This window comes from Patagioenas fasciata, chromosome 1 (genome assembly GCF_037038585.1).
Source record: "Patagioenas fasciata isolate bPatFas1 chromosome 1, bPatFas1.hap1, whole genome shotgun sequence".
Taxonomy (NCBI): domain Eukaryota; kingdom Metazoa; phylum Chordata; class Aves; order Columbiformes; family Columbidae; genus Patagioenas; species Patagioenas fasciata.
The window spans coordinates 1391249-1412225 of record NC_092520.1 but is presented as its reverse complement, the minus strand read 5'-3'; the positions used below and the strand labels follow the sequence as shown (position 1 = coordinate 1412225).

General features: G+C 54.4%; 2 protein-coding genes across 12 annotated transcripts in view; one reads left to right on the top strand and one right to left on the bottom strand.

The window, feature by feature from the left end:
- The first annotated feature begins 414 nt into the window (after window positions 1–414).
- LOC136110859 (uncharacterized) overlaps window positions 415–20977 on the top strand; it is a 55973-nt gene continuing 35410 nt past the window's right edge. The window contains exons 1-6 of one of the 7 annotated variants that reach the window (XM_071809502.1): window positions 415–508; window positions 1033–1194; window positions 1811–1937; window positions 2446–2553; window positions 2733–2807; window positions 2905–5511. In XM_071809502.1, the coding sequence (XP_071665603.1) occupies window positions 1811–1937; window positions 2446–2553; window positions 2733–2807; window positions 2905–4151 (1557 nt within the window). In that variant the 5' untranslated portion in view covers window positions 415–508; window positions 1033–1194 and the 3' untranslated portion in view covers window positions 4152–5511. Of the gene's footprint in view, window positions 983–1032; window positions 1195–1810; window positions 1938–2445; window positions 2554–2732; window positions 2808–2904; window positions 5512–20977 lie in introns of those variants that run through there. The other 6 variants (XM_071809454.1, XM_071809423.1, XM_071809393.1 and 3 more) reach the window with 6 other exon arrangements.
- On the bottom strand, window positions 12446–20212 carry LOC136099695 (uncharacterized). Of its 5 annotated transcripts, XM_065834126.2 has the most exons (6): window positions 20094–20212; window positions 19704–19778; window positions 18714–18875; window positions 17949–18075; window positions 17336–17443; window positions 12446–17161 (listed from the first exon to the last, which is right to left on the bottom strand). In XM_065834126.2, the coding sequence occupies exons 4-6, from the start codon at window positions 18073–18075 to the stop codon at window positions 13917–13919; spliced, it is 3480 nt and encodes a 1159-aa protein (XP_065690198.2). In that variant the 5' UTR covers window positions 18714–18875; window positions 19704–19778; window positions 20094–20212; the 3' UTR covers window positions 12446–13916. The 5 variants fall into 5 exon arrangements, with proteins under 5 accessions (XP_065690198.2, XP_071664962.1, XP_071664906.1 ...); XM_071808861.1 differs by lacking the exon at window positions 19704–19778 and having other exon boundaries at window positions 20094–20111; XM_071808805.1 differs by lacking the exons at window positions 19704–19778; window positions 20094–20212 and adding an exon at window positions 19280–19605.

Here is a 20977-nt window from a genome sequence, read left to right as displayed (position 1 = left end):
GTCCCTGGCAGCCAAGAGGGACCCGTGTCCTGGTGCATCCAGCACAGCGTGGCCAGCTGCTCAGAGGAGGTGATTGCCCCGCTCCGCTCAGCACTGGTGTGGCCTCACCTGGAGCATTCACGGTGTGCAGGTCTGGGGACATGCGATAAAAAAGATATTAAGCTGCTAAAGAGTGTCCAGAAGAGGCTACAAAGTTGATGAAGGGTTTGGAGGGGAAACAGTATGAGGACTGGCTAAAGTCGCTTGGTTTGTTCAGCTTGGAGAAGAGGAGACTGAGAGGAGATTTTATCGAGGTCTGTATTTTCCTCGCAAGAGGAGGAGGAAGGGCAGCTGCCAAGCTCTCCTCTTTCGTGAGCGATGACAGAACCCAAGGGCCGAGCGGGGCGGAGCGGCAGGACTACACCTCCCGTGCTGCACCGGCGGCGGGCGGCCCTCCCGGGCTGACGCTGCCGGCGGCTCCCGGCGCCGCCTTTGTCCGTGCCGGGCTGGCGGCGCGGCCCCGGCGCAGGTAGGGGCGGCGGGCGGCCCCGGGAGGGGACCCCGGCCCCGACGGCCTCTCCCGTGCTCTCCCCTCCGCCGGCCGCCCCCCAGCCCTGCCGGACCCCCCCGGACTCCCCTTAGGGCCCGGCTCCCCCCGGCGCTCCGGCCTTTCCCCGGCTCGCCCCGTGGCCCCCGTGCAACGCGGACACGCTGCTCCGTGTCCCAGCCGCCCGGGCCCCCTGGATCCGGCCCTGGCGGCCCCGGCGCTGGGAAGGGCTGGGCTGGGGCCGGGCCGGGTGCTCAGACCCCCGGGACACCCCTGCGCATCTTCCTGCTGCCCTTGTGGGGCACCGGAGGAAGATTTGGGTACTCGGGAGCTTCCAAAACTCTTCGTGGCTCTTTCTCAGCTTTTCTGGATGGGTTGTTTGATGACACTCTTTGGGTCGGTCCTTTTTCCAGTAGCTGTGAAGGCTCGGGGTGCAGGGAAGGCAGCTGTGGGCAGGTGAGTGAACTTGTGCCCCTGATTTCTTACTGAAATTGTTGTGCTTGCAGGGACCATCTGCCCTGGTTGTGCTGGTGTGGCTGGTGACGGGACAGGCACCTCGTGTGGAATCCGAAGCATCCCGCCTCCCTCTTCCCGGATCAAAACCTGCACGGGCCTCCATCTCCCCGCCGAGAGCAGCGACGCGCCGGGCTCCAGGCTGCTGCGGCAAGGTGGGGGTCAGGCACGGCCCCGGCTCTGGGGACACCATGGACTGGGATTGCCGTGGTTGGTGCCGTGGTGTAGCAGCAGCAAAACACCCGCGGGACCAGCCAGGCTGACAGTCCGGTTGGTGTGGAGCGGTGTGGGAGAGCCGTGCTTTGACACCCGGTGCAGTACAGGGTGTTTCCCATTCCTGCCAGCTGAGCCGCACCACAAGCAGGGACAGGCCTTGTGTCACGGTGCTGTGCCCAACCCCAGAGAGTGATGTGGCTTGTGGTGTGATGGGGAGACAGGGCACAGTCCCGACTGCTCTGGCATCGGTCCCTCATCTAACACGAGCAGAGAAAACCTGCCTCTAATCTTTGCCCCTCTCCCAGCACAGCTGAGAGTGGGGTCTCCCACCATAGAGGGTGGCAAGGATGACTTGTAGCAAATCTGAGCAAGTCCAAGTGCTGTGGTGACCCTGCTGTGCTACCGCCTCCCCTCTGCCCTCACCCATCCCATGCATGGGATGCTCTGAGATCTCCCGGCGCTGCCAGAACCCCTGATACCAGTGGCAGGCTTTGGCAGAGGTGTTTAGCAACCATGTGGTACAATGTGCTGAGCCGGGTGTGCTTCTTGCTGCAGATGTCGGTGGCGTTTGAGGACGTGGCGCTCTACTTCTCCCCCGAGGAGTGGGCAAAGCTGTCGGGCTGTCAGCGGCAGCTCTACCGGGAGGTGATGCTGGAGAACTACGAGATGGTCGCCTCGCTGGGTGAGGACTCTCTCTGGTGATGTTGGGCTGGGGTGGAGCCGGAATTCACCTCTTTAGCTGAGCTGGAGCCCCTAAACAGGAAAATCCAGCTCTCTCCATTGCTGCCTGAGCGGTTGTGATTGCAGGTTTGAACCTGCCAGGCAGCCTCCTGTGGAGAGCAGTCCTGGGAAAGAGAATGGGATGGGTTAGGATGGGATAAGATGGGATGAAGCCTCTTCCAGGGTTTGACCCACCTCTTGGTACAGAAATGCTTCCTCACATCCAGTCTAAACCTCCATGGGGCAGCTCTGAGCTGTTCCCAGGTGTCCTGTCTGCAGCAGAGTGGCCGAGGTGACGGGGGCGAGGCGAGAGGAGGCTGTAGGGGCAGGGATGTGGGGGCTGAAGCCGCAGCCTGGCAGGGGCAGGAGAGAGGAGCGGGGTGGGGGGGATGCTGGGGCTGTGGGTGCGGGGGCCGGTGCTGCTGTCCCGGCAGTGCGGGAGAGGGGGCTTCTCTCTGTGCCCCGGACAGGCTGGGCCAGCGTTAAGCCAGAGATCATCTGCAAGATGGAGCGAGAAGAGACACCGTGTGTGCCAGATGCCCACGGGGAGCAGCAGAGTAACGAGGCCCATGTGTCAGGTGGGCATGGGGAGTCTGGTGGGGGGTCAGGGAGCTCATCGAGCACCATCCCCTTAGTCCAGGTGATCTATGTGCTTGAAAGGGTGTGAGGTTGGCAGGGTGCCCATGACACTCCCCATGGGGAGGGATCCCACCTGCCCATCCTGTCCCTGGTGGTGACCCTGATTTCTTCTCCCCAGCAGCCGTCAGCCCCAGGACCCAGAGGAAGACTGAGGGAGTCCCAGAGATGCTGCCAGTAGGGTTCTGGAGACCTGGTGTGTTTTTAGGCGGCAGACTGAATGGTGAGTAGTTGTCTGGGACCATATTTTAAGATAAAAGTCTCAATGTCTGTTTGCTCCTGTCTCTGAACAGTGACGTCACTCTTGGAAGACCTGCCCTTCTACAGTCCCCTAGGCAATAGGGGACTTGCCTGGCTACAAGCGATCACCTTCACCTGCCGGGGCACACACAGTACTACCCAGGACCAGTGTGCCGGGACTGAGAACGCCCTGCTCCCAAGGATGCCAAACTCAGGCGGGATGCATCAGGGGGGCTCAACCTGCAGCCAGCCGGGCGGGAGCCAGGGGACCTGGCTGGGGAACCTCTACTTTCCCCCACTCCGAATACGCCAGCCATTAGAGAGGAGCCCTCCCAGGTGGCCTGAGTGTGACAATAGCTTCGAGAACCAGACAGCGCTGGATGTCCATGTGTGGAGCCACATGCGTGAGCGTCCCTTCCACTGCACTGACTGCGGCAAGAGCTTTGTCTACAAGCAGAAACTACTGAGTCATCGGTGCACCCACAACGGGGAGAAGCCCTTCACCTGCAGCGACTGTGGCAAGAGCTTTGTCCGGAGGCAGCACCTGATGAGGCACCAGCGCATCCACACTGGGGAGAAGCCCTTTGCCTGCAATGACTGTGGCAAGAGCTTTGCAGACAAGTTGACCCTCATCCTCCACCAGCGCATCCACACCGGAGAGAAGCCCTTTGCCTGCACCGACTGTGGCCAGAGCTTCAGGGAGAAGAAGAGCCTCGTCATCCACCAGCGCATCCACACCGGGGAGAAGCCCTTCACCTGCACTGAGTGCGGCAAGAGCTTCAGGGAGAAGAAGGCCCTCATCATCCACCAACGCATCCACACTGGGGAGAAGCCCTTTGCCTGCACTGACTGTGGCAAGAGCTTTTCCCAGAGGTCGAGCCTCCTGACGCACCAGCGCATCCACACCGGGGAGAAGCCCTTCGCCTGCACCGAGTGTGGCAAGAGCTTCAGAAACAAGTTGACCCTCGTCATCCACCAGCGCATCCACACCGGGGAGAAGCCCTTCACCTGCACCGAGTGTGGCCAGAGCTTTGTCCAGAGGCAGCACCTGATGAGTCACCAGCGCATCCACACTGGGGAGAAGCCCTTCACCTGCATCGAGTGTGGCAAGAGCTTTGTCCGGAGGCAGCACCTGCTGAGGCACCAACAAATCCACACCGGGGTGAAACCCTTCACCTGTACTGGATGTGGCAAGAGCTTCGGGGATAAGAAAGACCTGAAGAGACACCAGCAGGTGTACCAGGGCCCTGAGATTGTGGTGGTGGATGTCAAGCAAGAAGATGAGGTCTTGATGTGTTAGCAGAACAAGCCATGCAGATGCGATCAGAGATTTTCTAACATGGCATGATACTCGTTTACCTGTTAGCGCAATACGGGTGGTCTGTGGTAAATTAAATTATTCTAGTTCTTGCTTAAAAATTGATGACAATAGTCAAGTTGTTAAGCAAATCACCATGGGAATACAAAAGCTAGCCCATGTTCCTGTCCAACCCTGGAAGAGTTGAGAAGTCGATCCCGTCTCTCAGTCTCCAGGTGCTCCATGGGTTAAACACAATCTTATTTATCTTTTATGTGGTATTGTATTGTTACTCCTTGCCTATTTAATCCATTGTTTGAAATATGCAATTTATAGGCCCTTTGCTGCATGGAGATGTTATACGAGGCTAAGCTTGAATCCACAGTTATACAAACTGTATGAAATTATGCTCTTTCCCATACTTAGCTATTTTTGCTACTTCCCTGCCACCGTGGACAAAGAAGCAACAAGCTTTGAGCTGTGGGCTGGTGAGACATGTGGTGCTGTCAGGGACCATATTTTAATTTAAATGTCTCAACGTGTGTTTGCTTGACTGTCTCTGCCCTGAACAGCCACATCATTTTCTGGAGACCTGCCTGGCCACAAGCCATAGGAAACCTGCCCAGCTCCAGGCAATAGGGGACTTGCCTGGCTACAAGCGATCACCTTCCCCTGCCGAGGCACACGCAGTACTACATAGGACCGACGTTCTGGGACTGAGAACACGTGCAGAAATGCAGACCGGGCAGTACATGCCATTGCCTGGGAAACAATGTCCCAAATGTCCTGGTTTTGTTAAAAACAAGACCTGTTTCAGTGAATTTTCTTCTCAGTTAAGTGCCTTCTAAGTGCCTGCGTATTTTTCTCAGACGCTGTACTTGGTGCTGATAAGAGGATCTATGGAATGCTGAAGAAGCTCATATTTAGATTTATTACTATGATAACCAAGGTTAACTGATAACGGGACATATTTGGAAGGAGGGGCGGACGGAACAGGTGACTAAAAATGACCAGCTGAGCATTCTATCCCATAATCGTCATACTCCCTATATAAGATGGGATCATGAGGGTCTCACCTCTCTTCAACCATGGCCGGCATATGAAGAGGACCGTGTCTGCGTGCCCGCGATCTGTACGCCTCAGGCCCTGCATCCCTGAAATCCAGTTTTTGGTTTGCTGTGAAATCCTGCCCGTGACTCCTGGGTGCCAGCCCTGCAGCTGCTGGAGCCACGCCAGCTCCTAGCTCCGCCGCCGCTGGACTGATGCCGACTGCATATCGGACATTCAAGATTGGTTTTGTGTATTTTGCATATATATTCTCTATTTATTAGTAGTATTAGTAAAGCCTTTAAAACCCTTCCAACTTGAAGTCTAAGTGTCTCTTTCTTCTTATCTTCCTTATCATCTTTCCAATCTAAGGAAAGGGGGGGAGCGTAAGGGGGTAACGGAGCATCTGCCACGGTTTATTTTTAAACCTTGACAACAAAATATCACCAAAATGCCTTATAAAAGACTGTATGACCATGCAGTAACAAGTGTGTGCGATCTGGAGACCCCCACCACTGGCAGGTGTTACGTGTGTACCCCTCAGGGATGTAAGGGGTGGTCATTTGTGAGTGAGGGACGAGCTGCGTTCCTGAGATGCACCACCCCGCCTACTAGAGGGAAAATGCCATTGGATTGATCCATGATGGTAAGTATCTCTTGCAAATCTATCCCCACTGCTCCATAGGTTTCCTCCTTTCCCATCTCCTCCCTGTCCTATCGCTCTTTTCATACCATAACATATGGACCTCCATTTACTGAAGTGTTTAATAAAGTTCCTTAATTAAGTGGCATTTGACCTCATTTGTGTCTTAACCTCACTCTGGGTATAATTAATGAATTTCCCCAGCTCAGGACTTCCCCGACCGGACCGTAACAGGATTACATGAGTTTATGGCCAAAGATAATATCTGCACACCAATTTCTTAACATCGCTTGATGTGCTGGCTTGATTTGAAGTGAGTTAATTTTCTTCGTGCAGTTAGAAACCTTTTTTTTTCGTAGCTAGCATGGTCATTATTTGCATTAAGTTTCAGAATGAGAAGATAACACCTCAGGACGGAGTTAATGTTCTTAATTGCTGTTGTCTGAGAGCCAAGGTCTCTGAGCTCTGTGCCCACAGGTGTGAGGCAGCTGGGAAGGGGGGTACAGATGAGGCAGACCGTGATTGACATCCAGACTGACCAATAAGAATATTCCATGCCATTAGCATCATGCTTCATATTAAAGGAGACTCACGATCTGACGGCTGGCGACAGAGTCAGGATGGAGTTGGGGCAGAGTCGGAACTGACAGGGACGGAGACCCATTCTGGCTCTGCTCCATTTCGGGGAGTGGTGTTTGGGAGTGTCATCAGTTCCGCCTTTTGCCATCCTGCCGTGTTGCAGCGGCCTCTGAGCCTTTCAGCCTTTTGTGCATGTTGATGATTTGTAGCTGCTTTGTTTTGCTCCAGTAGACACAAGTCCAGTGAATACGAACAGAACTTTACAAGACATAGTTCAAGATTTCAGCAAATTTAGCTACTAAGTAATCCAAAGTGGACAGTATACTAAAAATCACAAAATCTTATAGTTCTAAGTGACTCATTCTATTTAAAATGTATTTATTTAAGCTAAATGACTGATACAAATCTTACATTGGGCTGATCCAGTGATCTGTGTAAAACTCATGGGTTGAGATGACGACAGTTTAATAGGATAGAAGAGCAAAGGAATAATGACAATTATTATGATGATGTAAGAATATACAAAACAAATGATGTACAACACAATCACTCACCACCCGCTGACTGATGCTCAGCCCGTCCCTGAGCCATGGTCCCCCCAGATCTCTCCCTCCTGTTTCTATATTGATCATGATTTCATATGGTAAGGAACAGCCCTTTGGCCACTTTGTTTCAGCTGTCCCGGCTGTGCCCCCTCCCAGCTGGCAGGGCACCAGAACCTGAAAAATCCTTGACTGCTCAGCAACAACTAAAACATCCATGCTGGTGAGCCAGCATGAGCCTCTCCTTCCAAAACCGCTTCTCGCAGACACTGCACTGGAAGGGCTTGGCCTCTGCCTGCCCCCCTGCTGGGGACGGAACCCCAGTCTCCTGCTGGACAGACACCCTCCAGCACACACTCCAGGATCTGGTGCACCTGCTGGTGTGTCTTCAGGTCCTCTTCTCCCTGAAGCTCTTGTCACAGTCTATGCAGGCAATGGGCTTCTCCCTGGTTTGGATGCGCTGGTGGTTGATGGAAGTCAACTTCTCCTTGAAGCTCTTGCCACAGTCACCACAGGCAAAGGGCTTCTCACCGCTGTGCACACGCTGGTGCTTCAGCAGGTTCTGCTTGTAGACGAAGCTCTTGTCACAGTCAGTGCAGTGGAAGGGACGCTCACGCATGTGGCTCCACACATGGACATTCAGCGACAACTGGTTTTTGAAGCTCTTGTCGCCTCTTCATGTTGACTCTCAAGATGTTATTTGGCTCAAGTGGATTCTGTTTTGCTCTGTAAGGTACCATCGCAGTTTAACCCGAGCTATCCAAACACATCAGTTACCCATATCTGCTTTTTCTCGGGGGGACAACCCCACTCTGCTCTGTGGTGTTACAATTTATAGAAGATATTCAGGCTCCTGTGTCTACCAGGAAAGCAACTGCGGTTTTGAAAGGGTCAAGAGGAAAAGTTACCAGCAGATCCCCCTGCTAGTTTTCAATGAGCCATCTAAGATATACCCACCAGCTGTTCCACAGCTCAATTACTGGGGACGGCGTAAGAAGTGTCCCAGCTTCGGAGGGCTGGTAAATTCCTCTCTAGAGTCTGTGGGAACAGCCGATCTCCGAGGTACAGGGGCCATAGGGGTGTTTCCCTTTCCTGGCTGACTTTATCTGTTGGTTACCAAATCTTCACAAGGAGCTGTCAATTGAGAAGGGCTTGGCGACCATTAATTCCTGGGGACCATCTTTATCCAGACCTCCCTTCCACAATCCATTTCTCAATGCTCTGTCTTGGGGGTAAGGAATTTTCTCCTGCGTCTCTGCTCTGCGGACCACTGCTTGAGCCTTCACCCCCTTCCCAACAAACCCCATGTACCAGCTGTAATTATAAAGCTCTTGTGCAGTCTCTCCCCAAGCAAGACCTGGTCTGCCTGCCGCCCCCGCTGCAGGGGCTCTCAGTCCGCCTTGGATCTGTACAGCACAGGTTTTTAATGAGTCGGGTAATCCTCTAATGAAGGGGATCACGTGTAGACACTCATTCCAGATTTCTTGTTGCTCCTGCACACACTGGTTAAGGAGCACATGACGTCTGTAAACACTGGTTAACATGTTTTGCTGTTTTAGGAGTTCCACGATGTATACAAAGAGATAATGGTCCAGCCTATTACTCCAGCCAAGATTGCTCCTTTTTAAATGAATGAGGCATTTCCCACATTATGGGAATACCTCACTCGCCCACAGAACAAGCTGTAGTAGAATGAGCTCACAGAGACGTTAAAACTATGTTAAGTAAACAACAGAGGGGGCAGTCTGGCCTCTCACCCCAGGAGCGTCTATGGAAAGCTTTTTATGTTGTGAATTTTTTGAACTGTAATGATATTGGGCGAAGTAGGTACGAGGAACAACACGCTGCCAATACAGCAGAACAGCAGCGGCCTCTAGTGATGGTAAAAGATCCTCGGTAAGGTGGACTGGGAACTGGCTGAAGGGAAGAACCAGAGAGTCGTGGGCAATGGGGCAGAGTCCAGTTGAGGCCTGGATCCAGTGCAGAGCCTCAGGGGGCAGTGCTGGGGCCGGGATTATTTGATATATTCATCAATGATTTGGATGAGGGAACAGAGTGACTGTCAGCAAGTTTGCTGGGGACACCAAGCTGGGAGCAGTGGTGACACTGGAAGCTGTGCTGCCATCAGAGACCTGGACAGGCTGGAGAGTTGGGCGGGGAGAAATGGAATGAACTAGAACAAGGGCAAGTGTAGAGTCTTGGATCTGGGCAGGAACAACCCCAGGTTCCAGTGTAAGTTGGGGAAGGAGCTGTTGGAGAGCAGTGTAGGGGAAAGGGAGCTGGGGGTCCTGAGGACAGCAGGGTGAGCATGAGCCAGCACTGGGCCCTTGTGGCCAGGAAGGCCAATGGTACCTGGGGTGGGTTAGAAGGGGGTGGTCAGTAGGTCAGAGAGGTTCTCCTGCCCCTCTGCTCTGCCCTGGGGAGACCACCCCTGGAATATTGTGTCCAGTTGTGGCCCCTCAGTTCCAGAAGGACAGGGAACTGCTGGAGAGAGTCCAGCGCAGCCACCAAGATGCTGAAGGGAGTGGAGCATCTGCCGTGTGAGGAAAGGCTGAGGGAGCTGGGGCTCTGGAGCTGGAGAAGAGGACACTGAGGGGGGACTCATTCCTGGGGATCAATATGGAAAGGGGCAGTGTCAGGAGGATGGAGCCAGGCTGTTCTCGGTGACAAACAATGATAGGACAAGGGGTAATGTGTTCAAACTGGAACACAGGAGGTTCCGCTTAAATATGAGAAGAAACTTGTTCATGGTGAGGGTGGCAGAGCCTGGCCCAGGCTGCCCAGGGGGATTGTGGAGTCTCCTGCACAGGAAACATTCAAAACCAGCCTGGTCACATTCCTGTGTAGCCTCACCTGGGTGTTCCCGCTCCAGCAGAGGGATTGGACTGGGTGATGTTTTGATGTTCTCCTCCTATAACCCAGAATCTCACATTCAAGCCACAACTGAATACAATATTGCTTCAAATTTTCTTTTATCAGAGGACTCGCCCACAAAGTTACTCTGACGTGTAAGGATGCATCCTAAGGGAGAACAAGGTGGTACTTCAGTAGTAGAACCAGTTCCCATTTTATAATTCTGTCCCCAAACAAAATCATTTTGGTACCAGATATAAATACGCAAACTAAAATACTGAGCTCAGATATGAAAACCAAAGACCAAGTTCAAATATGCAGATGGATCACAGTTACACTAATTCAAGACAATATGTCGATTTTAGCACTGCACCTTTGGGCCGCTCACTGCTCAGCTGGGTAGAGTCACCGCTGGGTCCCCTGACAAAACAGGGCAGTGCGGCTGGAGCCCCATCGGCACCCACCCCCCCACCTTTCTTTAGTAAGCTGGACTGGGCAAGGTTTCTATTAGTGTCTCATCTAGGGTGCTAGAACTGATATCCCAAAACAGGATTCTCTACCCGGTGTGCATACAAAAGAGCCCAATTTAGTACACCGAGATGAGACGCAGCCTAGCACAGAGTTGCACCAGTCTGGATGCCAGAATAAATCTAGCATGATAGAAAGAAAAGTAACAGCTATCACACACAAAATCTTATCACCACATTCATGCAGTGAAGAAATAAATTACTCATGGTCTTCTGTATCATCACAAAATGTACATTTTGGGCCCATGGATTCTTGTGATTTAGCGGTCTGTGAACTTACTGTACCATATAACGGGCAAAGACTTAATGAAACTGTAATATGTTTAAACAGATACCTACAAAGAAAATATGTTAATAATGAAAAGCATCTCGCAGACTGTTCTGAAAGTTTTCTGTGACCTGTGTGTTATCAGTTAATTCTCTCTCAGCTTGTTGAAGTTCAATCCATTCCACCTGTGAAGCTGTCTGCAATGATTTCATGATATCTTGCAGAGATTTATTTTTGTCCTGCTCTTCTCACCTCAATGGAGGTGTTTGCTTTAGCCGATGAGGACTGGGTTAGGGAGCAACTAAATAGCCTGGACATCCATAAATCCATGGGTCCAGATGGGATGCACCCACGGGTGCTGAGGGAGCTGGCTGAGGTCATTGCTGGACCGCTCTCCATCATCTTTGCCAAGTCTTGGGAAACAGGAGAGGTGCCCAAAGACTGGAGGAAAGCAAATGTCACTCCAGTCTTCAAAAAGGGCAAGAAGGAGGACCCGGGTAATTATAGACCGGTCAGCCTCACCTCCATCCCTGGGAAAGTAATGGAACAGCTTATCCTTGGTGCCATCTCAAGGCACATCAGGGATAAGAGGGTCATTAGGGGCAGTCAGCATGGCTTTACCAAGGGTAAGTCATGCTTGACCAACCTCATAGCCTCTTATGAGAATGTAACAAGGTAGATGGATGATGGCAGAGCGGTGGATGTGGTCTACCTTGACTTCAGTAAAGCCTTTGACACAGTCCCTCACAGCATCCTCACAGCTAAGTTGAGGAGGTGTGGTCTGGACAATAGAGTAGTGAGGTGGGTTGCAAACTGGCTTAAAGAGAGAAGCCAGAGAGTGGTGGTCAATGGTGCGGAGTCCAGTTGGAGGCCTGGATCTAGTGCAGTGCCTCAGGGGTCAGTACTGGGGCCAATATTATTCAATATATTCATTAACGATCTAGATGAGCGAATTGAGTGTACTATCAGCAAGTTTGCTGATGACACCAAGCTGGGAGGAGTGGCTGACACTGGAATCTGTGCTGCCATCAGAGACCTGGACAGGCTGGAGAGTTGGATGGGGAATAACCTGATGAAATTTAACAAGGGAAAGTGTGGAGTCCTGCATCTGGGCAGGAACAACCCCAGGTTCCAGTATAGGTTGGGAAATTACATATTAGAGAGCAGTGTAGGAAAAAGGGACCTGGGGGTCCTGGTGGACAACAGGATGACCATGAGCCAGCACTGGGAGCTTGTGGCCAGGAAGGCCAATGGCATCCTTGGGTGTATTACAAGGAGGGGGTGGTCAGTAGATCGAGAGAGGTCCTCCTTCCCCTCTATTCCACCCTGATGAGATCCCATCTGGAATATTGTGTCCAGTTCTGGGCCCCTCAGTTCAAGAAGGACAAGGAACTGCTGGAGAGGGTCCAGCATAGAGCAACAAAGATGATTAAGGGAGTGGAGCATCTCCCTTATGAAGAAAGGCTGAGGGAGCTGGGTCTCTTTAGTTTGGAGGAGACTGAGGGGTGACCTCATTAATGTTTATAAATATATAAAGGCTGAGTGTCATGAGGATGGAGCCAGGCTCTTCTCAGTGGCAAACAATGATAGGACAAGGGGTGATGGGATCAAGCGGGAACACAAGAGGTTCCACTTAAATTTGAGAAGAAACTTCTTCATGGTGAGGGTGTCAGAGCCTGGCCCAGGCTGCCCAGGGAGGTTGTGGAGTCTCCTTCTCTGCAGACATTCAAACCCGCCTGGACCCCTTCCTGTGGAACCTCAGCTGGGTGTTCCTGCTCCATGGGGGGATTGCACTGGATGAGCTTTCCAGGGCCCTTCCAATCCCAAACATACTGTGATACTGTGTGAAAGGTTTATTTTCCTCTACCAATTTAACTTCATAAACAAGTTTCACAACTTTTTACATAGAACTTAACCACCTTTTCCTTGTTCAGGTCCAGAGCCCGTACGTCATTTGGTTATCTCTGTAAACATTAAGCATCTCCTCAGCACGAATCACAACTGCGCTTCTCGCAGTAACAACAACCGATAAAACAATTAACTCTCATTCCTGAGAAGCTGCTGGATTTGCATAACAGCAACACTCGGAAGCACGTAACGTGCTGTAAAACTCGCAGAGAGAGCTTATGTACAGAGGAAGCAGCTTGTCCCATTACTAACACAATCCTGCAACTCACCCGTTCAACGCGGGCTGTTGTCCCTGTTACGCCCAGGGATTGTGTGGCCACACAGATTTACTCACTGGTCGGATTGCACGGATGCCGCCACACACACTGCTCGATGAGGAGCCTCACAGGGATCAGACATTCACACGGGGCACCGTCTGCGGCGATGAGAACGATTCGCACAGACAGAAACACAGGTGCACAGACACAGAGTTCTTGTTTGCAGCGAGAGCAGAGCTGAGCCAGGCTGAACTCAGTTTTATCAACAGTTCTCTATTTATAGGTTTACAGATGCGGGGCTGGAACAAGAGGTTAGACAGGATGTGGGGTTTTTTTCCAAAAATGTATTCCACAGGCCCAGGCCCAACACTCACACATCATATACACAGGGGCAGTGTTCCAACCTGGGATATCATTCTCACTGGCCTGGGTTATTACCCCTTGTGCTCATAAAAAGCACACTTCCGTATAACCTGCATTAAACCGTGACAACTTCACAAGGCACAGTTTAAAGTTCCAGCAAATTTTGCTACTAAGAAATGCAAAGCAGACAGTACACTAAAGATCACAAAATCTTATTATTCTAAGTGACACATTCTTTTTAAAAGGTATTTCTTTAAGCTAAATGACTGATGCAAAACTTATATTGGGCTGATCCAGTGATGTGTGTAAAACTCTGCGTTGAGATGAAGACAGTTTCATAGGATAGAAGAGGAAAGGAATAATGACAATGATGATGTGAAAATACACAAAACAAGTGATGCACAATACAGTTGCTCACCACCCGCTGACCGACATCCAGCCCATCCATGAGCTGTGATCTCCCCACTTCCATCTCCCCTGCTTCTATACTGAGCGTGAGGTCAGAGGGTAAGGAACAGCCCTTTGGCCACTTTGTTTCAGCTGTCCCGGCTGTGCCCCCTCCCAGCTGGCAGGGCACCAGAACCTGAAAAATCCTTGACTGCTCAGCAACAACTCAAAACATCCATGTATTTGCAACATTCTTCTCATTCTCAATGCAAAACACAGCACTATATCAGCTACTTGGAAAAAAATTAACACTATCCCCCAAAAAAACAGGACATGCCCCCACAGCCACTCACACAGCAGCCCCCATCGCCCCACGGGCCCCTCAGCAGCAGATTCAGGGGGTGCCGGGCTGCGGAGGCAGCTGCAGGCTGGGGGTGCCGTGGGTGCGCTGGTGAGCCAGCATGAGCCTCTCCTTCCAAAACCGCTTCTCGCAGACACCGCACTGGAAGGGCTTGGCCTCTGCCGGCCCCCCTGCTGGGGAAGGACCCTCCCTCTTCTGCTGGACACCCTCCAGCACAACCCCCAGGCCCTTGGGCACACACTGGTGTCTCGACAGGTGCTGCTTCTGCCTGAAGCTCTTGCCACAGCCAGTGCAGGTGAAGGGCTTCTCCCCAGTGTGGATGCGCTGGTGCCCAAGCAGGCTTCTCTTCTGGCTGAAGCTCTTACAGCACTCGGTGCAGGTGAAGGGCTTCTCCCCGGTGTGAGTGCGCTGGTGGATGATGAGGGTCTTCTTCTCCCTGAAGCTCCTGCCACAGTCGGTGCAGCTGAAGGGCTTCTCCCCAGTGTGGATGCACTCATGGATTCTGAGGGTCGCCTTCTCCCTGAAGCTCTTGCCGCAGTCCATGCAGGCAAAGGGCTTCTCCCCAGTGTGGATGCGCTGGTGAGACCGCAGGTTTACCCTTTGGATAAATCTCTTGCCACAGTCAGTGCAAGCAAAGGGCTTCTCCCCAGTGTGGATGCGCTGGTGGATGACGAGGCTCTTCTTCTCCCTGAAACTCCTGCCACACTCAGTGCAAGTGAAGGGCTTCTCCCCTGTGTGGATACACTCATGGATTCTGAGGGTCGTCTTCACCCTGAAGCTCTTGCCGCATTCCATGCAGGTAAAGGGCTTCTCCCCAGTGTGGATGCGCTGGTGGACGATGAGGTTCTTCTTCTCCCCGAAGCTCTTGCCACAGTCAGTGCAGGCAAAGGGCTTCTCCCCAGTGTGAGTGCGCTGGTGGATGATGAGGTTCTTCTTCTCCCTGAAGCTCTTGCCACAGTCATTGCAGGTGAAGGGCTTCTCCCCAGTGTGGATGAGCTGGTGGGTGATGAGGGTCTCCTTTGCCCTGAAGTTCTTGCCACAATAGGTGCAGGTGAAGGGCTTCTCCCCAGTGTGGATGCGCTGGTGAATGATGAGGTTCTTCTTCTCCCTGAAGCTCTTGCCACAGCCAGTGCAGGTGAAGGGCTTCTCCCCAGTGTGGATGCGCTGGTGCCCAAGCAGGCTTCTCTTCTGGCTGAAGCTCTTACAGCACTCGGTGCAGGTGAAGGGCTTCTCCCCGGTGTGAGTGCGCTGGTGGATGATGAGGGTCTTCTTCTCCCTGAAGCTCCTGCCACAGTCGGTGCAGCTGAAGGGCTTCTCCCCAGTGTGGATGCACTCATGGATTCTGAGGGTCGCCTTCTCCCTGAAGCTCTTGCCGCAGTCCATGCAGGCAAAGGGCTTCTCCCCAGTGTGGATGCGCTGGTGAGACCGCAGGTTTACCCTTTGGATAAATCTCTTGCCACAGTCAGTGCAAGCAAAGGGCTTCTCCCCAGTGTGGATGCGCTGGTGGATGACGAGGCTCTTCTTCTCCCTGAAACTCCTGCCACACTCAGTGCAAGTGAAGGGCTTCTCCCCTGTGTGGATACACTCATGGATTCTGAGGGTCGTCTTCACCCTGAAGCTCTTGCCGCATTCCATGCAGGTGAAGGGCTTCTCCCCAGTGTGGATGCGCTGGTGGACGATGAGGTTCTTCTTCTCCCCAAAGCTCTTGCCACAGTCAGTGCAGGCAAAGGGCTTCTCCCCAGTGTGAGTGCGCTGGTGGATGATGAGGCTCTTCTTCTCCCTGAAGCTCTTGCCACAGTCAGTGCAGGTGAAGGGCTTCTCCCCAGTGTGGATGAGCTGGTGGGTGATGAGGGTCTCCTTTGCCCTGAAGTTCTTGCCACAATAGGTGCAGGTGAAGGGCTTCTCCCCAGTGTGGATGCGCTGGTGGATGACGAGGCTCTTCTTCTCCCTGAAACTCCTGCCACACTCAGTGCAAGTGAAGGGCTTCTCCCCTGTGTGGATACACTCATGGATTCTGAGGGTCGTCTTCACCCTGAAGCTCTTGCCGCATTCCATGCAGGTAAAGGGCTTCTCCCCAGTGTGGATGCGCTGGTGGACGATGAGGTTCTTCTTCTCCCCGAAGCTCTTGCCACAGTCAGTGCAGGCAAAGGGCTTCTCCCCAGTGTGAGTGCGCTGGTGGATGATGAGGTTCTTCTTCTCCCTGAAGCTCTTGCCACAGTCATTGCAGGTGAAGGGCTTCTCCCCAGTGTGGATGAGCTGGTGGGTGATGAGGGTCTCCTTTGCCCTGAAGTTCTTGCCACAATAGGTGCAGGTGAAGGGCTTCTCCCCTGTGTGGATGCGCTGGTGCATGATGAGGCTCTTCGTCCCCCTGAAGTTCTTGCCACAGTTTATGCAGCTGAAGGGCTTCTCCTCAGTGTGGCTGAGCTGGTGATTCAATAGGTGGTGCCTCTGGACAAACCGCTTGCCACAGTTGGTGCATGCAAAGGGCTTCTCTCCATTGTGGATGTGGTGGTGGGTGATGAGGGTCTCCTTTGCTCTGAAGCTCTTGCCACACTCAGTGCAGGTGAAGGGCGTCTCCCCAGTATGGATGTGCTGGTGGACAATGAGATTCGACTTCGCCTCGAAGCTCTTCCTGCACTCGGTGCAGGTGAAGGGCTTCTCCCCAGTGTGGATGCACTGGTGACGCAGCAGGTGGTGCCTCCGGACGAACCTCTTGCCACAGCTGGTGCAGGCAAAGGGCCTCTCCCCTGTGTGGATACGCTGGTGGACCCTGAGGTTCGCATTATCCCTGAAGCTGATGCCACAGTCAGTGCAGGTGAAGGGCTTCTCCCTGGTGTGTGTGCGCTGGTGGGTGATGAGGGTCGACTTCTCTTTGAAGCTCTTGCCGCAGTCACCACAGGCAAAGGGCTTCTCACCCTTGTGCACACGCTGGTGATTCAGCAGGTGCTGTTTGTAGATGTAGCTCTTGTCACAGTCAGTGCAGTGGAAGGGACGCTCACGCATGTGGCTCTGCACGTGGGCATCCAGCGACATCTGGTTTTTGAAGCTCTTGTTGCACTCTGGGCTGCGCTGGCTCTTCCTGAATGGCTGGGGTTCTGGGAGGGAGGAGGGATGGGGGAGCCCTACCCAGACCATCTGGCTCCCGCCTGGCTGTCCACAGGCTGAGCCCTCCTGACACCTCACGTCAGGGTTTGGCATCCCCGGGAGCAGGGCGGTGGGTTCTGGCAGCCCCTCAGGAACCCGCTCGGTCTCCCTCTGCATCCCAGGGCTGACGGCTGCTGGGGAGGAGAGACCACGGTCAATGACAGGATGGTCAGGTGGGACCCCTCCCCATGGGGACCAGCACGGGCACCTGGCCAGCCTTGCACCTTCTCAGGCACATGGATCACCTGGGGCAAGGGGACAGTGCACCCTGAATGCCCCAGCTTCCCCACGAAAACCCTGGTACCCACCTGCCACAGGGCTCTGGTGCCTCTGCCAGTCCCGAGGGGGCTCTGGCACACACGGTGTCTCTTCTCGCTCCATCTTGCAGATGATCTCTGGTTTGTCGCTGGCCCAGCCTGTCCGGGGCACAGAGAGAAGCCCCCTCTCCCGCACTGCCGGGACAGCAGCACCGGCCCCGCACCCACAGCCCCAGCATCCCCCCCACCCCGCTCCTCTCTCCTGCTCCTGTCAGGCTGCTGCTTTGTCCTGACTGTCCCTGCACCTACAGTCTCATCTTGCCCTTGTCACCTCAGCCACTCTCCTGTAAACAGGATGCCTGGGAACGGCTCAAAGCTACCCCAGGGAGGTTTAAACTGGAAATGAGGAAGAATATGTGTACAAAGAGGTGGGTCAAACCCCAGAACAGGCTTCATCCCATCTTATCCCATCGCATCTGAACCCATCCCATTCTCTTCTCCATAACTGCTCTCCACAGGAGGCTGCCTGGCAGGGTCAAACATGCAATCACAACCACTCGGGCAGCAATGGTGAGAGCTGGATTTTCCTGTTCAAGGGTTCCAGCTCAGTTAAAGAGGTGAATTCCAGCTCGACCCCAGCCCAACATCACGAGAGAGTCCTCACCCAGCGAGGCGACCATCTCGTAGTTCTCCAGCATCACCTCCCGGTAGAGCTGCCGCTGACAGCCCGACAGCTTTGCCCACTCCTCGGGGGAGAAGTAGAGCGCCACGTCCTCAAACGTCACCGACATCTGCAGCAAGAAGCAACACTCACCTCAGCACATTGAACCACACATTTGCTAAGCCACTTCTGCCAAAATCCTGCCACTGGCACCGGGGCCCTGGCAGTGCCAGGGAGATCTTGGAGCATCCCATGAACAGGAAGGGTGAGGGCAAAGGGGAGGCGGTGGCACAGCTGGATGGCACAGCAAGGTCACCACAGCACTTGTGACTCGCTCAGACTTGCTGCAAGTGGCCCTCCCCCACCCTGTATGGAGGGCCACCCCACCAGCTGTGCTGGGTGAGGGACAAAGCTTAGAGGCCCCCAGGCAGGTTTCCTCTGCCTATGCCAGATTAGGGACCTATGCCAGCGCAGCTAAGACTGTGCCCTGTCTCCCCATCGCACCACAAGCCACATCACTCTCTGGGCCTGGGCACAGCACCGTGACACATGGCCTGGCCCTGTTTGTGGTGCGGCTCAGCAGGCAGGAATGGGAGCACCCTGCACCGCACCGGGTCTCAAAGCACGGCTCTCCCACACCGCCTCACACCAACTGGACTGTCACCCTGGCTGGTTCCGCGGGTGTTTTGCAGCTGCTGCACCATGGAACCAAGCACGGCAATCCCAGCCCATGGTGTCCCCAGAGCCGGGGCCGTGCCTGACCCCCACCTTGCCGCAGCAGCCTGGAGCCCGGCGCGTCGCTGCTCTCGGCGGGGAGATGGAGGCCCCTGCAGGTATTGATCCGGGAAGAGGGAGGCGGGATGCTCTGGATTCCACACGAGGTGCCTGTCCCGTCACCAGCCGCACAGGAGCAGCGAGGACAGATGGTCCCTGCAAGCACAACATTTTCATGAAAAATCAGGGGCACAAGTTCTCTCACCTGCCCACAGCTGCCTTCCCTGCACCCTGAGCCTTCACAGCTACGGGAAAAGGATCGACCCAAATAGCATCGTGCAAGCTCGAGGCAAAGCTGAGAAAGAGCCACGAAGAGTTTTGGAAGCTCCCGAGTACCCAAATCTTGCTCCCCTACTGTCACCGTTTAAGGCAAGGTGGCAAAAAACCTTGGCAGACGCTACCTGTTACCTCCCTACCTCCCATCACCCCTCTCCTCTAGATCAGAAAGATGATAGGGAAGACAACAGGGAAGGAAAAGAGACTTAAGACTTCAAGTTGGAAAGTTTTAAAGGGTTTGACTGATGCTACTAATAAATAGAAAATATATATACAAAATATACAAAATCAATCTTGAATGCTCAATGTGGAGGTGGCGTCACTCCAGCAGTGGCAGAGCTGGGCGTGTGGAGCTGGCGGCTCCAGCAGCTGCAGCTCCAGCCCCCAGATGTCTCGGGCAAACCAGAAAGTGGCTGCAGGGATGCAGGGCCTGAGTCCTGTAGAATCTCAGACAGACAGACAAGGTCCTCTCTAGATGCCGACCATGATCAAAGAGCCAAAAGAGCCTCGTCATCACGCTCTTATATAGGGGGTATGACGATCATGGGATGGAATAGTCAATTGGACAATTTAAGTCACGTGTTCCGTCCACCCCTCTCTGAACCCGCCCCTCTCACAGCAAAACGTGGGAAAACTTATCAGTCTTTCTTGGCTATCATAGTAATAAATGCAAACATGAGCTTCCTCAGCGCTCCGTTGGTCTCTTACCGCACCGAGTGCAGCATCCGAGGAAAAACATGCGGGCAAAAATCCAGAGAAGTAGAGCCACCTAGAGGAATGTAGCTAAAAAGGAAAAAATCACTAAAAGAGAACTGGTCTTGTTTTTAACAAAACCAGGACGCCTACACCACAAGAGGGGCAGCCGGAGCCGCCAGGGCCGGATCCAGGGGGCCCGGGCGGCTGGGACACGGAGCAGCGTGTCCGCGTTGCACGGGGGCCACGCGGCGAGCCGGGGAAAGGCCGGAGCGCCGGGGGGAGCCGGGCCCTAAGGGGAGTCCGGGGGGGTCCGGCAGGGCTGGGGGGCGGCCGGCGGAGGGGAGAGCACGGGAGAGGCCGTCGGGGCCGGGGTCCCCTCCCGGGGCCGCCCGCCGCCCCTACCTGCGCCGGGGCCGCGCCGCCAGCCCGGCACGGACAAAGGCGGCGCCGGGAGCCGCCGGCAGCGTCAGCCCGGGAGGGCCGCCCGCCGCCGGTGCAGCACGGGAGGTGTAGTCCTGCCGCTCCGCCCCGCTCGGCTCGGGGGGGCGGGCACCGGCAGCACCGCTGTGTCCTTGCGGCCCCTGGCCCTGCCCGCCAGCCCTGGCCTCACGGGTGCCTCACCCCGCCGGTGCTGCAGCCGCCGCTGCCCGAAGCTGCGGGGGGCGCGACGCTGGTGCCGGGTCCCACCAGGCCGGGGGTGGCTCGGGGGCGGGCGGCAGCCGGAACGAGGGGGCCGTGCGGTCACCGGGCGGGTGACCGGGAGAGCGCCCGGCGGGGGAGCTGGGTGGCGCAAGGCATGCCGGGAAATGGAGTCCTGGGAGCGGGGGGCACCGAGACACGGCGGGACATACCGGGGGGATCAGGCAGGGTGGCTGTTGGCAAACATTCCTTTGCCTTTTCTACTCGGACGGGTCCCGTCTCCCCCTCGCAGGTCAGAGTCATCACTGTGCGTCCCATCATCGTGAAAGCCACAACCCCGGTGGCAGCGCCAGCCAAGTAGCCAAGTGTTGACTCACCTAATGTGTCTGCTCCTGCCTGCACCCTTTCCTCTGACTGGGGAAAACAGAAACGATAACTTGAGCACTCATCCCTTTGAACTGCACCCCTAATGTTTTGCAGCCTTGCTTGGTTCTGCCCAGGTTCCACATTGCCCTGACACTTTAGCCCACGTGAAACAGCAATAATGGATAATGGCCCAAGTTCCTAACAAGTTGTAGCATCCCAGACCTCAGCACCTGGAAGGCAGCAAATGTCACACAATTCCCTGCTGGGCTGACAAACAGGTG

Bases quoted from the DNA above. Each gene is read 5' to 3' on its own strand.
- LOC136099695 (XM_071808745.1), bottom strand. From the start codon at position 18,896: ATGAAAATGTTGTGCTTGCAGGGACCATCTGTCCTCGCTGCTCCTGTG. The intron at 18,076-18,713 runs GTGGGGGTCAGG...TTCTTGCTGCAG, and splicing joins CTCCAGGCTGCTGCGGCAAG to ATGTCGGTGACGTTTGAGGA. The intron at 17,444-17,948 runs GTGAGGACTCTC...TGCCCCGGACAG, and splicing joins CGAGATGGTCGCCTCGCTGG to GCTGGGCCAGCGACAAACCA.